At 45.7% G+C, this 13,670-nt stretch overlaps 1 protein-coding gene across 1 annotated transcript in view; it reads left to right on the forward strand.

The window, feature by feature from the left end:
• The window catches only part of LOC140425201 (dynein axonemal heavy chain 11-like), a 755,586-nt gene that overhangs the window by 94,990 nt on the left and 646,926 nt on the right, over window positions 1–13,670 (forward strand). The window contains 1 exon segment of the mRNA XM_072509215.1: window positions 7,626–7,742. Within this exon segment, the coding sequence (XP_072365316.1) occupies window positions 7,626–7,742 (117 nt within the window).

The raw sequence follows: 13,670 nt of genomic DNA on the forward strand, positions 1-13,670 counted from the left end.
CCACTCTGTCCTTCCGAATAGTTTGATACCCTCTGATATTTAACTCCCAGTTGTGACCATCCTTTAACCGTGTTTCAGTAATGGCCACTAAATCATAGTCATTCACGATGATTTGCGCCATTATGAGGGGACAGAGGGAACATCAGGTGTCGCCCTATGCCGATGACCTCTTGCTGTATCGTTCGGATCCGTTGGAGAGTATGGGAAGGATTATGGGCCTGCTGGGGAGGTTTGGAGGGTTCTCGGGGTACAAACTGAATGTAGGGAAAAGTGAGTTATTTCCAGTGAATCAGCTGGGAAAGCGGGCTAATTCAGGGGCGATGCCATTTCTGGTAGCGAGGGATTGGTTTAGGTATTTGGGGATTCAGGTAGCGAGGGAATGGACGGGGCTCCATAAGTGGGACATAACAAAGCTGGTGGAGGAAACTAGGGGGGATCTCAGGAGGTGGGATACACTGCACTTAACGTTGGCGGGGAGGGTCCAAGTTGTGAAAATGAATATACTGCCGAGGTTCTTGTTTATCTTTCAGGCTCTCCCGATCTTTATACCAAAGACCTTTTTTCGTAAAGTGGACAAGATCATTTCGGACTTTGTATGGGCGAGGAAGGTGCTGAGGGTGGAGAGGACCCTGCTACAGAGGCAGAGGCAGCAGTGGGGGGTTGGCGTTGCCGAACTTGCTTCATTATTATTGGGTGGCGAATGTAGACAAGGTGCGGCGATGGTGGGAATGAGAAGGGGTAGAGTTGGTTAGGATGGAAGAGGAATCTGATAAAGGGTCTCGTTTGAGGGCTATGGTGATGGTTGCGTTGCCAATGGCTCGGAATAGGTATTCAGGGAGCCCTGTAGAGAACATATAGAATCAGTTGAGGAGGCATTTTAGAGTGGAAGGGATGTCGGTGCTAACGCCGAAAATCATGGGTTTGAGCCGGGGGGGGAGGAGGGGGGATGGATAGTGTATACAGGAGGTGGAGGGAAGTGGGGCTGGTCGAGGTGAGGGATTTGTATTTGGAGGAAGGGTTCGCCAGTTTGGAGGAGCTAAGGGAAAGGGTAGAGCTGCTGAGGGGGAGTGAATTCAGGTATCTGCAGGTAATGGACTTTGTGCGAAAGGTCTGGGGGGGATCCGTAGGTTGCCGGGATACACCCTGCTGGAGCGACGGCTGCTTTCAGATGTGGAAGAGGAGGGAAGAATTGGGGATATATACAAGTAGCTGGGGGAGCAGGGAGGCGAGCGGGTGGTGAAGCTCAAGGAGAAATGAGAAGCGGAGTTGGGTGGGGAGATCAGTTGGAGAGTATGGAGTGAGGCACTGCAAAGGTTAAACAGGACCTCCTCTTGTGCAAGGATGAGCCTGATACAGTTTAAGGTGGTGCACAGGGTGCATATGACTCGGGCGAGAATGAGTGGGTTCTTTCAGGGAGTAGGAGATGAGAGTGAAAGGTGTGGGCGGGGGCCAGCGAATCACGCGTACATGTTTTGGAGATGCGAAAAATTGGGAAGGTTCTTGTGGGATTGTTCGCGGTCTTAGCCAGGATAGTGGAGGAGGAGATTGACCCGGACACTTTGGTGGCGATATTTGGGGTTTCAGTGAAGTCGGAGCTCATGGACAGAAAGAAGGCCGATGTCATGGCCTCCGCCTCTCTGATTGCACGGCGGTGCATTTTGCTGGAGTGGCGGTCGGCATCGCCACCGGGGGTAGCAGGTTGATTGATCTGTATGACTTCCTGTGATTAGAGAAGATAGAGTATGAGTTAAGGGGCTCAGCGGGGGCGGGGGGGAGGGGGGGGGGGGTTGAGAAAAGGTGGGGGATGTTTGTGACCCTGTTTGAGGAGCTGTTCATCGCAGGGGGGTTGGGGGAGGGGGGTGAAAAAGGGGAAATATCTGTACAGACTGTATAGTTGATTGTAGGGAAGTATTTTTCCTGGAGTGTTTATTTGCTGTAACCTGTTTTGATAGGTTTGTAATAAAATACATTAAAAAAAAAAGAAAATAGTATATAAGTTAGCAAGAATTTTTTAATGTCAGTGGACTCCTGTCAAAGGGGAAAGAGGTGAATTTGAAGACTTTAATCGATGGACATCTTCATCGATGGGCTAATCGAGTGGTAGTAATCATTATGTGGGTCTTGTGGCACAGTGGGTACCGAGCCTATCCTTGAGACAGATGTTCTGCATTTAGGTCCCACTCGAAGGCTTGATGGTTTTAGAAGGTGTGTTCATAACGCAGCCAACCAAGTTGAGTATCAACTGCTAAATCCTTATAACAATAACAGGTGGTGAGAGTGGGAGGGATTCCTGGTCAACCATGTGATGGAAATAAATTGGAGCCTCTACCATCACTATTACTCCAGACTACAACATGCATGTGAAAGTGCATTACAATTGCAACTCTGATTCCTTGGACTCTTTGAGGGCCTGCTTGGCTCAGTTGGTTGGATGGTTGGTATGGAACAGATTGGTGCCAACAGTTTGATCCTCATTCTCACTGGGTGGATTTGGGACCTGCCTACTTGCTCTACCCATGGTTTAGGCTGTGGCACTGTTGGTCAGACTAGCCTTTGGGCAAAGAACTCAAGAAGAACCATTATGAAGTAGTGCCATCTCAGTAATCAAGAGAAAGAAATCTGATTTGATATACAAGCAGTTCCACGTTAATTTAAAAAAATGTTTAATAAGGTTTTTAAGAGCCCAGATTATCCCCTCATACTGCTTGCTAGTCTAGTTCTATATTCCCTTTCATCTTTCTAATCTCCCTTTCAAATTCTTCACTACAGTTTCTATATTTTCTGTGGTTCTGATTGATCGCAAGTTGCTTCGCACATTGGAGGAGAGAAATGCAACATTACTTTGCCTGTCGTTTTGGGTGAATAATTTCAGGAGCATGTCCTATACAAAAGAATTTATTACATAGATGTTGCTGACGGGGATTCAAAGAACATTGGGGTTGAGCATTGATGAAAAAGAATACGAATAAAATTTAGCCACTTTAGATGTACGTTGGTATCCGGAATGTCCTTCAAGTAATTAGTGAAGTCTGATTTTCTTCAGTGGGTTGCAACTTAAATCTATGTCCTACTGTCAGTGGAAACAATTTCACCTTATTTTATTTATCAAACTCTTCATCATTTTGAAAACCTTTACTAAGTCTATCTATTCGAGTGAAAACCAATACAAGTTAGATTCCAGAAAGCTCCAGCATAGTTTACTCCCTGCAGGATTGTTGTACATAGTGGATTGAATGTAACACTATTTGCAATTACTGAGGTTGATGGTGCAACTAACTTTGCAGTAGCACTTGAAAGCGATGCAATTTATGACCTTTGTTCTGACACTTTGGCATGCCCTAGCAGTTCGCAATTGAATTATTTTTGTTTGGTCTGGTATCCTAGGATATATGTACAACACACATGAACGACTCCAGCATTAGCCATGCAGAAGCTAAGAAATTGTTCTCTCATTGTAAGTTTCCATTTGCATGCACCTTGCAGTAAATTATAGGATAAATGTAAACTTCAGGCAGATTGTTCTCCATATTCAAGAGTGTGGTGGCTCGAGATGTACAGTGGAGGCTTCCAGTAGTTAACAAAGGGGTTTAATGATGAAAGGCAAGGGCAGTCAAGTAACAGGCACAGAACACTATACAACAGGTCTTAACACTTCAGCTCACTGGTCCATACTGCCTGGGGTCCTGCTCCCAGGGCTCCGCTCAAATTCCCTATTGTCTGAGGTTCACACGCTCCCACACGATTGGCCTTGAGCCAGTCACGTGGTCTGCAGAGCCCACCCACTTAAAGGCCCGTGCTACCACAAAGAGCATAAAGTAATTGGAATACATGCTTGCTTATGCGGGCTGAAAAAATTAACTATGACTTTAGATGACAAACTAAGAACCACTTGTAATCATGTGACAGGGTGGACCGGAAGTGTACACAACCATTGTCACCTGGCTCAATTAAATTTTTGGGTGGGCTATAGAAGTCCCCCCTCTGCGAACATCTAGTGTCTCAGATGGCCTGGATGGAGATCGCAGAGGAGCTTCGCAATCATGGAGTTGAGCCACAAACATGGATACACTGCTGCAAAAATAGTCAGTGATCTGCCAGGGTAAGTGGAAATGTGGTGTTGCATTAAAGGCCATCTCATGAGTATATGAAGCGGTAGAACTTCACAAGTGGAGAGAGTGGCCAGTCTGAAAACTGCTTGGTCATTTTCATTACTGCATGGCAATAGACAACAGACGTGTGACAGTGGTGAACGATAAAGTATTTGGAATGTGGGACAGTAAGTGGAACATGGGTGCACGAGGACAAGGATAGGTATCTCTTGGACATGCCACAAGTCTCCGCCTTGTAATGCAGGAAAAAGAGACCTTCAGCTCCAAGGAGGGAGCCAAGACTGATTGAGGTGTTCTCGAATTGAAGGTCCTACTGCCATGTGAGGTGGAAGCCATGGAAATTGTGGAAGTCCAGGGTGTACATCTCAATGCAGGTGGTGAGGCTGGATACGCATTTAGCTGAGTGAGAATATCTGCAACTTGGTGCTGAGGCATGGGCATCCTACAGATACGTGTGAAAATGTGGTTCCCTGATAGATTGAACTTCTCCTTAATGTGTTTCTTTTTGTTCACCATGGGATGCAAAGATCCAAATTCGACAGAGAAAAGCGATGATTCCATCTCTTGTGAAGACCAGCAATGCCCAGAGAATACACCGACAATTGCTTCTCCCACATCCTCCACCGGCACAGTGACACTCGCATGGATCTCAGAGGGGTGAACAGTTCACAGACACATGCCAGCAGCTGAAGGAGGCTGTGTCGGGGAGGTACCCGACAGTCGGAGACTGCTAGGAATCAGGCCTACGCTGAGCTCCAGACTGATGGTGGGCCTCAGATCCTAGCCATAATAAGCAGACACAGGGAGAGGAAAATCCCATGGGCATGTCAGAGGTTACTTTGCATGGAAGATGGGGGAGTCGAACTAAGCCATGAGTTCTGCCATGGCTGTGGCATGCAAGAGCATGAATTCCTCCATGGAGAGGTTGGCAACTGCCATGGAGAGCAAGGTCTAAGATATGACTCGCATGCAGGAAGACCTGAATTCTGTTCTGGCCATGCAATCAGTGCACCAGTGGATGGGCGAGTTGGGAATGAGGCATCCGGACCTCCTCCCAGGTGTCCCTTCCCCCAGGGATACAGGGATGCACATTGAAAGGGAGGAGGGGCACAAGCCAACTGCCCAGGGGCAACCTTTAAGGGCATTCCCAGGATGCAAGTTCGCTCCTCATTCTCTCTGCCTCTAGCAGGCACAGCCGAGGAGGGTGTTCCTGCAACTGTGCAGTAGTCACCAAGTAGGCAAGAGTCCTTAAAGCTTTGGGCCACCAGAGCATGGCAGTCAAGGTAACCATCTGAAATTGAGCATCACTCTTAGCAGCCTTCCTGCTCCTTAGCTGCGGATGTTGGTTACACGTCAAGGCTTAGGAGACAAATTAAAAGACATTTTGAGGAAACAATGGTGGCATGGGTGTTGAGACACTGTGGGCGAATTGCCCGATTGGGTGGTGAGTCACATGTTGGCCGAGAAACAGGATGGGCGCCAGGTGGCAGACCCCTCGTGAGTCTGCGGTCCTGCCTCGCCGACCAAACTCCTGCCCATAATTATGTAAATTCCATCTTTTCAATATTAGTGGGCTTGAACTACGATGCTTAGCCCTCCCCCTATGCTCCAGCCCCCTCTTGCGGGAACGCCACAAGGCAAACTTTGGTGCAGGTTTTTACAAGTGCAGACATGCCGCGATGGACCCTGAGGGGGTCAAGGAGGTAAGCCCACTTCCCATGTGCCCCTCTGCCATTCCCAGGCTGCAGAGAGTGGGTCCCCAAGGGTCCTGGGTGTTGGGTGGGCTTGGGTTGGGGGCAAGGGTTTGAGCTCGGGATGCTAGCCTGGGATAAGACTCTTGTGTCTGGACTGCGCCTTCTAGCCCTGGGCAACCTGAAGATCACTCTCCACATGGTGATTTTAGGCAGCTCACAGTTCAAAATCATTATCATTGTTAACTCTGAAAACCTTGAAGTTGTGTTCTCACTTTGAACTGCTCTGCCTGACAGCTGATGAGCAGATCAGACAATTCATTGACGATACAATCCAGGAAGCGTCAAGTACTGTTTCTGGCTCACAACACAAGGCTCTGAAATCCCCTGTGATCCTTTGAAATTCATTGTATTCATTCAATTCACAGTGCAATACCGTTAGCCTTTGATTGACAGCTTAATAGTTTAGATCAGTAGGTTTGTTTCTTTATATTTCCCTTTTGAATGCACTGATGCACCGGGGTGCCCATTAAAAATGACGCTGTGAGATCAGTAAGTATAAGCTGGCCAGCATGCTAGCCGCTCTGCATATTTTAGCATGCTAAAGGTGAGGGCATCTCATCTCGGCAACGCTCCTTAAGGAAACACTCTGATTTTTCCTCTAGCCGGAATACTTAGTCTCTAAACCGGCGATTCAGGCTCACTATAAACTTGTAAATACCTTGCATGATAATTGTGTGCATCATGTAAAATTTGTTTTAAAAGTCGTGAAACTTCCAAATGTTGACACACATGTTAACTTTTGCTGTTTGTTGTACATGTTAGTACAATAAGGGATTAGGAAGGCAAATGGTCTTTATTGCCCGGGGATATATAAGTGTAAAGAAATCTTGCTACAATTGAATTGGACTTTGTTGAGTCATGTGCACATTTTTGATCGCCATATCTCATGAAATGTATGATTGCCTTTGAGGTCACACTGTGATCACTTGATTGGTTCCTGGGAACAGAGGGTTGTCCCATGATGAGAAGCTGAGTAAATTGGGCCTATTTTATCTGGAGTTCAAAAGAATAAGAGGTAATATCACTGAAACAAACAATATGCTGAAAGAGATTGGCTGTGCAATTTAGGACATGGGCACAGTGTTTGGATAAGGGCCAGCCATTTAGGACTGAGATGAGGAAAATTTTCTTCACTGAAGGTTGTGGGTGGTCCATTGTTGTGCATCTTGATGACTGAGATCGGTAGATTTTTGATCTCTCATGGAGTTAAGGAACATGGGGCAGGTTCAAGAAAGTAAGATTGAGGCAGGAGATCAGTCATGATTGTAATGAATGGTGGAACAGGTTTGAGCCAGCTGGTTTACTCTTTCTTTCTGATGTTATCCATGATTGTTACACCTATGGTTCATGTCTGACAGCAAGAAAACTTCAGAAAGATCTCATAATAAAGTCAAAGTTGAGGGTGTGGTATTCAAATGACAGCCACGGTAATGATGACAGATTAAATCGCCTGGAAGTGAACCAAAAGAACAGTATTCTAAAGTCAACAAATTATTTGAAAGGATTAGTTTTGGTTTTTCAAAAGGTACATTGCTGAACCATAAATATTTTTTTTACCTGCAGTGCCTCATCAAAAACAATGCTCTCGGCCATTTGGCAACATTTGTTGTCAGACATGAAGATTTGACTGACAACAGAAGATTAAAAATTTCCTGCTGCATGGTTTTTGATATTGGTATTTTTTGCAGTACTTTTCTAAAATAGGCCATTCACTCAGTTTGGTTGTATTTTCTGACTATTATCATGCATTCTGCTTTGACAGGATTTCGAGAAAGACTACAATGCATTTAAAGAAAACATTCTGGATTTTGATATGCAACTTGGGACCATTTTGTGTGCAGCATTTAAAGACTGCTCTGGTTTGGAGTCCGCTTTTAAGGTATGAATTTGTTTAAAGTTGACATGTAGAAAACAATGTAAATTGATACAGACTGTGATACTATGATTTTTTTGGGAAGTCAGAATTTTTCTACTCTATTGCTTTGGTGTATTGATTTGTGTTTCCTTGCATTTAAAAATCAATTTGAATATTTACTTCTCATCAAAAAGGCTAATTGGGTAGATACACAATTGGATGAAGCTCATTGATAATTAGATTAGTAACTGGTGAAGAGCATGAAAATAAATTCGTGTGATCACGTTAAAAGTGCGCTAAAAGGGGCGGCATGTGGCGCAGTGGTTAGCACTGCGACTGCGGCGCTGAGGGCCCAGGTTCGAATCCCGGCCCTGGGTCACTGTCCATGTGGTGTTTGCACATTCTCCCCGTGTCTGCGTGGGTTTCACCACCACAACCCAAAGATGTGCAGGTTAGGTGGATTGGCCACGCTAAATTGCCCCTTAATTGGAAAAAAGAAGAATTGGGTACTCTAAATTTATATTTAAAAAAAGTGCGCTAAAAGTTGTGATTGAGGAAACCAAATCCAAAATAATTAATTCAAGATGGAGAGGCGGGTGTTGGGAGCATGAATGTTGTCATCCTGCGAGGACAGCATGTTGGTTCTCCATGGAGTCCCTGCCACTCTACCAACGCGGTATCTCATCAGTCATTGCAAGCAGTTGGAGAACAGATTGCTGGACTACTTAGATGTCCTCCAAATCCCTTTGAAGACTGGTATCCAGAGCCATGATGGTAGCAATCTGTGGTCTAAGCTTACACGGCAACTTAAGTTGCATGACAACAGTCTGAGATTCCATTGCAGCACTCGGACTTTGCGGAAACTGCTTGTGCTGCGAAGTTGTTGAATCATCAGAGTTGGACAAACAGAAATTTCCCTCTACTTAAACCTTGCTAAGATCTCAAACTGTGAACTGCATTCCTTAGCTACTGACTATATCCCCCTCCCTGGCAACCATTTGAGGCTGAACCAGACTCTTCACAATCTTGGTGTCATATTTAATCTTGCACTGAGCTTCCGACTGAGCGTCTCTTATCCATCCTGACAATTCCGTGCATTCTTGGATAACCGTGTACATTCCACCATAAACTGGAGGCCATCCAAAACTTTTGTTATAGGGGCTGGTTTAGCACAGGGCTAAATAGCTGCACGGGTTCAATTCCCATACCAGCCTCCCCGAACAGGCGCCGGAATGTGACGACTAGGGGCTTTTCGCAGTAACTTCATTTGAAGCCTACTTGTGACAATAAGCGATTTTCATTTCATTCATGTTGACCAACAAACTAATAGTTTGTTCTATAAATTTAGTTCTAAGGCTAAGATTTCATGTATTAAAACTTTTACTCACCATAAATTAAAGCAGTAACAAGCACATTTTGGTGAATCTAAATTATATTTTAAATAGGAGAACCTTTTAAATTGGAGAATCAACAAAGATAAATGTCTCAAGATTATCAGGCAGGCCACTGAGCACCCGTTCAGCCATGCAGCCCTTCAGAACTTTTGTTTCCACAGGTAGAGTGCCAGTTCCTTTCTCCACAAAGTATTTAGCCACCAACTCCCTTCTGACAAATGCTCTTAACCAACCAGAGTCCCACAGGCATGATCTGCACCAAAATGGCAGGCTCTGGATAATTGGCCTCTTTAAAATAAATGAAGAAGCAGCTGTAAATTTTACTGGTCATCCCTGCTTCTGGATTCAGTCGTCAAATTTCCTCTTTAAACTACCCCAAACACAACTCTCCACAGCCTCCCTACACTGCACTGCTGGACAATCTGAGCTTATGGTACTGTGCCTTTATCTGGTTTCAAGCAGTATCAGTTTCTACTGAAACCTGAGGTCAAAGTATCATTTCCCAGACATGTGAAAGTTCAGCTTGCCTTTCAGTTGGAGACTGACAAAAACAACAAAAAAAAATACTTTGAAATCAGGGCTGGTGCAGCAAGCAGAACATTTGAGCAGTCATCTGTTCAAATGACAGCTCGTACACATTTCTTACTGATTCCACAAACTGCAGATTTCATCATGCTTGACCCCACTGCCGCCCCCCCCCCCCTCCCCTTTCCAAAACCCCCTAACCCACCTTTGAGAGGGGCAGGGGGGGAAAGAAAGCTTTATCATAATAAAGATTTCTTTACAGCTCTTTGGAATACAGTAAATTCTTAGCATAAACATATTGGGAGGAGTTCTCCAGTCTCCCAGCCGTTTGTCTCTCTGCGACGAGCTGTTTCCTGGTGGCAGGATTCTCTACTACCCCCCGCTTGGCCATTGAAACCTGCAGGTGAGGGGGTGTGCAGACTGGAAAAGAGAATCCTAACAGCCGGAGAATTCTGGCCATTATCAAAAAGCTTATTACATACTACACAAGTAACATATTTCCTCTGTCATATTCGCAATTAAACATGTCGCATTTTTAAAATTGGAAAGGCTTAACCAACAACAAAACCAAGCAATTTAACATTTCGGAGTTTAACTTCCACAATTTTGCAACTGCAAATTTCTTGCAAACAAGAGTTTGGCAAACTGCTGTTTGAATCACCGTTTCACCGTCTCAAAGTTTCTCCCTGTAATTTTTCATAATCTTTATAATTTTTTCATGTTCTTTTTTTAAAATGTTCCACAGACTCTTTTAATGCATTCTCGTATTTCAATGGATATCACCATTTACAGTTCTATTTGTAATATCCCATAGTTATCTCTTTTGCCTGTACTGTGATCTCCTGCTCATCCTCTCTGTAGCTGCCTTCCAAAATCTGCTCAGGAAGCTGTGAAGTCATGACCCTGGTGCAGCTTCTGCGAAAGGGACAGAAGTCTTGCAATTTCTTTGGTCTGGTTAATCTCATCAAGAACTGCAAAGTTGATTGCTGGCAGTCCATTTGGCCTCTGGGTACAGTCTGCTGCGAACGAACCCAAGGAGAAATTCCCACTCATATCACTGCTTATCCTCTGACTGTTCTTCACTAACTCTCACCTCACCAATGCCTGTTGAATTTTCCCAAGATGATTACTTCTAAAACCTTATCCACCACTGATGTTAAATTGACTCGTCAAGAGTTGCGAGGAATGCCTTTACGTCTTTTCTTGAAAGAGGGTGTCACATTTGTCACTTTCAATTTCTCTTAACTCCTGGACTTCCGGTGGCAGCCACAGGGTAGCTCCTGCTTGAAGGTTTTGGTTTTGGCCCTTTCTGCCCGATTAATGGACGCATTGTTTGGAAAATTCATGGAAGAAGTGGTGTGGAGTGAATTCTCCTCCGAGGCGGAATGTCAGTTTATTGCACCCAGCAGAGGTCGAATAAGGTGGCGGAGGGTCTGCATGGTGCTCTTACGGAAGACATGGCAGAGGTTGGAGCATCGCCGTCATCTACCCCATTGACAGGGCAGCAATTGATGGAGCTGATTAAAAGAGAACTTCAACAGCATCGGCAAGTGATGCAGATGGATTGGTCAAGGGCGATTGAGGGAGCAGTTGTCCCTCTTTGCGATTCCATGGAGTGGATGGAGAAGCACCTGGAATCGCAAGGTGTGACAATCCAGGAGGTGGAATGGGCGGGCACAGACCACAGTGATCGGATTGTGGTGATGGAGGCAGAGGTGGCGATGCTGGGTGCGGCTTGTCAGGAGCAGAAAATAATGGTGGACAACCAGGAGAATTGGTCCAGATGGCAGAGCCTGTACGTTGTAGGTCTGCTGGAGGAGGTGGAGGGAACGAATGCCAAGCCTATGTCTCGAAGATGTTAGTGGAGCTGGTGGACAAGGGGAGTCTGTGAGAAGGCCCTGGAGCTGGATCGGGCACATTGATCTTAAGGCAGAGGCCGAGAGCGGGGGAGCCACCTAGGGCGGTGTGAGTGAGAATGCACCAATTCCAGGAAAAGGAGATGATCTTGAGGCGGGGAGGACAAACGAGTATCTGTACTTGGGAGGGCCAGTGGATCTGAATATACCAAGGCATTGGTGCCAACCTGGCCAAGTGATGGGCTGGCTTTAACCAGGCCAAGGTGGTGCTCTTCCGAAATAAAGTTTGGTTTGGCGTGCTGTACCTGGCCAAACCTTGGGTAACTTTTAAGGGAAAGGAGCATTATTTTATGTTGCCTGAAGAAGCACACAGTTTTATTAAAGAACATGGTCGGGAGGAGGGTTGATGGGCAATGTTTTATGTGATGTTTGGAATGTTTTTGAAATGTGTGTCTAGTATTTGTCAATGTTTTGTTCTATTTCCACATGTTTGCCAGGTTGATATTTTACAATGGTTGAGGTTGGGGGATGGATCGGAATCCTGGGTGGCCTGAATAGAGTGGATGTGGAGGGGATGTTTGCATTAGTAGGAAAAACTAGAACCAGAGGGCACATCCTCAGACTGAAGGGACGATCCTTTAAAACAGAGATGAGGAGGAATTTCATCAGCCAGAGGGAGGTGAATCTGTGGCACTCTTTGCCGCAGAAGGCTGTGGAGGCCAAATCACTGAGTGTCTTTAAGACCGAGATAAATAGGTTCTTAATTAATAAGGGGATCGGGGTTATGGGGAGAAGGCAGCAGAATGGGGATGAGAAAAGTATCAGCCATGATTGAATGGCGGAGCAGACTCGATGGGCCGAGTGGCTTAATTCTGCTCCTATGCCTTATGGTCGTATGGGAATGGCAAAGGAATTAAGGGTATTTATGGGGGTGGATCCTTGGAGGTTTCGGCACGCAGGGGATAGGGAGTTGTCGTACTTCTCCCACATGCCTCGGGTGCATCCCTGCATAGATTCTTTTTGTGGTAATTTGGTTCTTAGGGGGTGGAATATGGGGCGATTGTGGTCTCTGACTACGTGTCACATTATGTGGATGTGAGGTTAGGCATGGGCCAATCACAGGGATCCCCATGGAAGGTGAACTCGGCGCTGTTGGCGGATCAAAGGTTATGCGGAAGGATAACTTTGGTAAATTAAGGAGTATATAGAGTTCAATCAGAGTGGGGAACATGGATCTGAAGTTGCCGGCGACGGTATTGGTGAGGTAGTTGGATGGGTGTGTGCCAGAGCTGGTGTCAGTGGATCAGACGAGTTTTGTGAATGGGAGCTGTCGAGTATTACCAGATGTTAATTGAATGTGGTCAAGACGTTGTCAAAGGTCAGGGTGTTGGAAGTTGCTGTAGCTTCAGATACAGAGAAGGCATTTGATAAGGTTGAGTTGAGTTATTTGTTCGAAGTTCTAGGGAGGTTTGGGTTTGGGCCCAAGCTTATCTCCTAGGTGAGGTTGTTACATGTGGCTCCCACGGCTTGTGTTAGGCCAAATCTGTTTTCCTGCATGGCATGGAAAAGATGGGCCGAATGGCCTCTTTCTGTGCTGCAACTTGACTATGATTCTATGGTTTCCGGTTATACGGGTGCGAGGCTGGGGTGCCCATTATCTCCACATCTGTTCGCATTGGCAATTGTGCTGTTGGCTATTGCACTCCGGTCATCGGGGGTGGTCAGGTATTTAAGGGGAGGCAGGGAACACATTCTCGTATGCAGATGACTGGTTGTTGTATATTTCAAACCCTTTGGAATGTATCGATAAGATTGAGGGTATATTGGAGGAGTTTGGCATTTTTTCAGGTTACAAATTGAATATGCCGAAAAGTGAAGTGTTTCCCTGGGGAGAGGGGCAGATTTGAGTGTCCTACCTTTTAAGCTAGCTAGGAGTAGGTCCAGGTATCCAGGTATTCGGGTGGCTCATGGCTGGACCACAATGTATAAGTGGAATCTGGCTGGCTTGGTGGAGAAAGTGAAAGGGAATCTAAAGAGGTGGGATGCCCTCCCACTTTTGTTAGCTGTGCAGGTGCAGACGGTAAAGATGAACATCCTGCCAAGATTTCTTTTATGTTTCAGTCATTCCCGATATTCCTGCCAAAAGTGCTTTTTACTGTGTGGACAAGTTAACCTCT

The sequence above is a fragment of the Scyliorhinus torazame genome, chromosome 6, assembly GCF_047496885.1.
Source record: "Scyliorhinus torazame isolate Kashiwa2021f chromosome 6, sScyTor2.1, whole genome shotgun sequence".
In the NCBI taxonomy this organism is placed as follows: domain Eukaryota; kingdom Metazoa; phylum Chordata; class Chondrichthyes; order Carcharhiniformes; family Scyliorhinidae; genus Scyliorhinus; species Scyliorhinus torazame.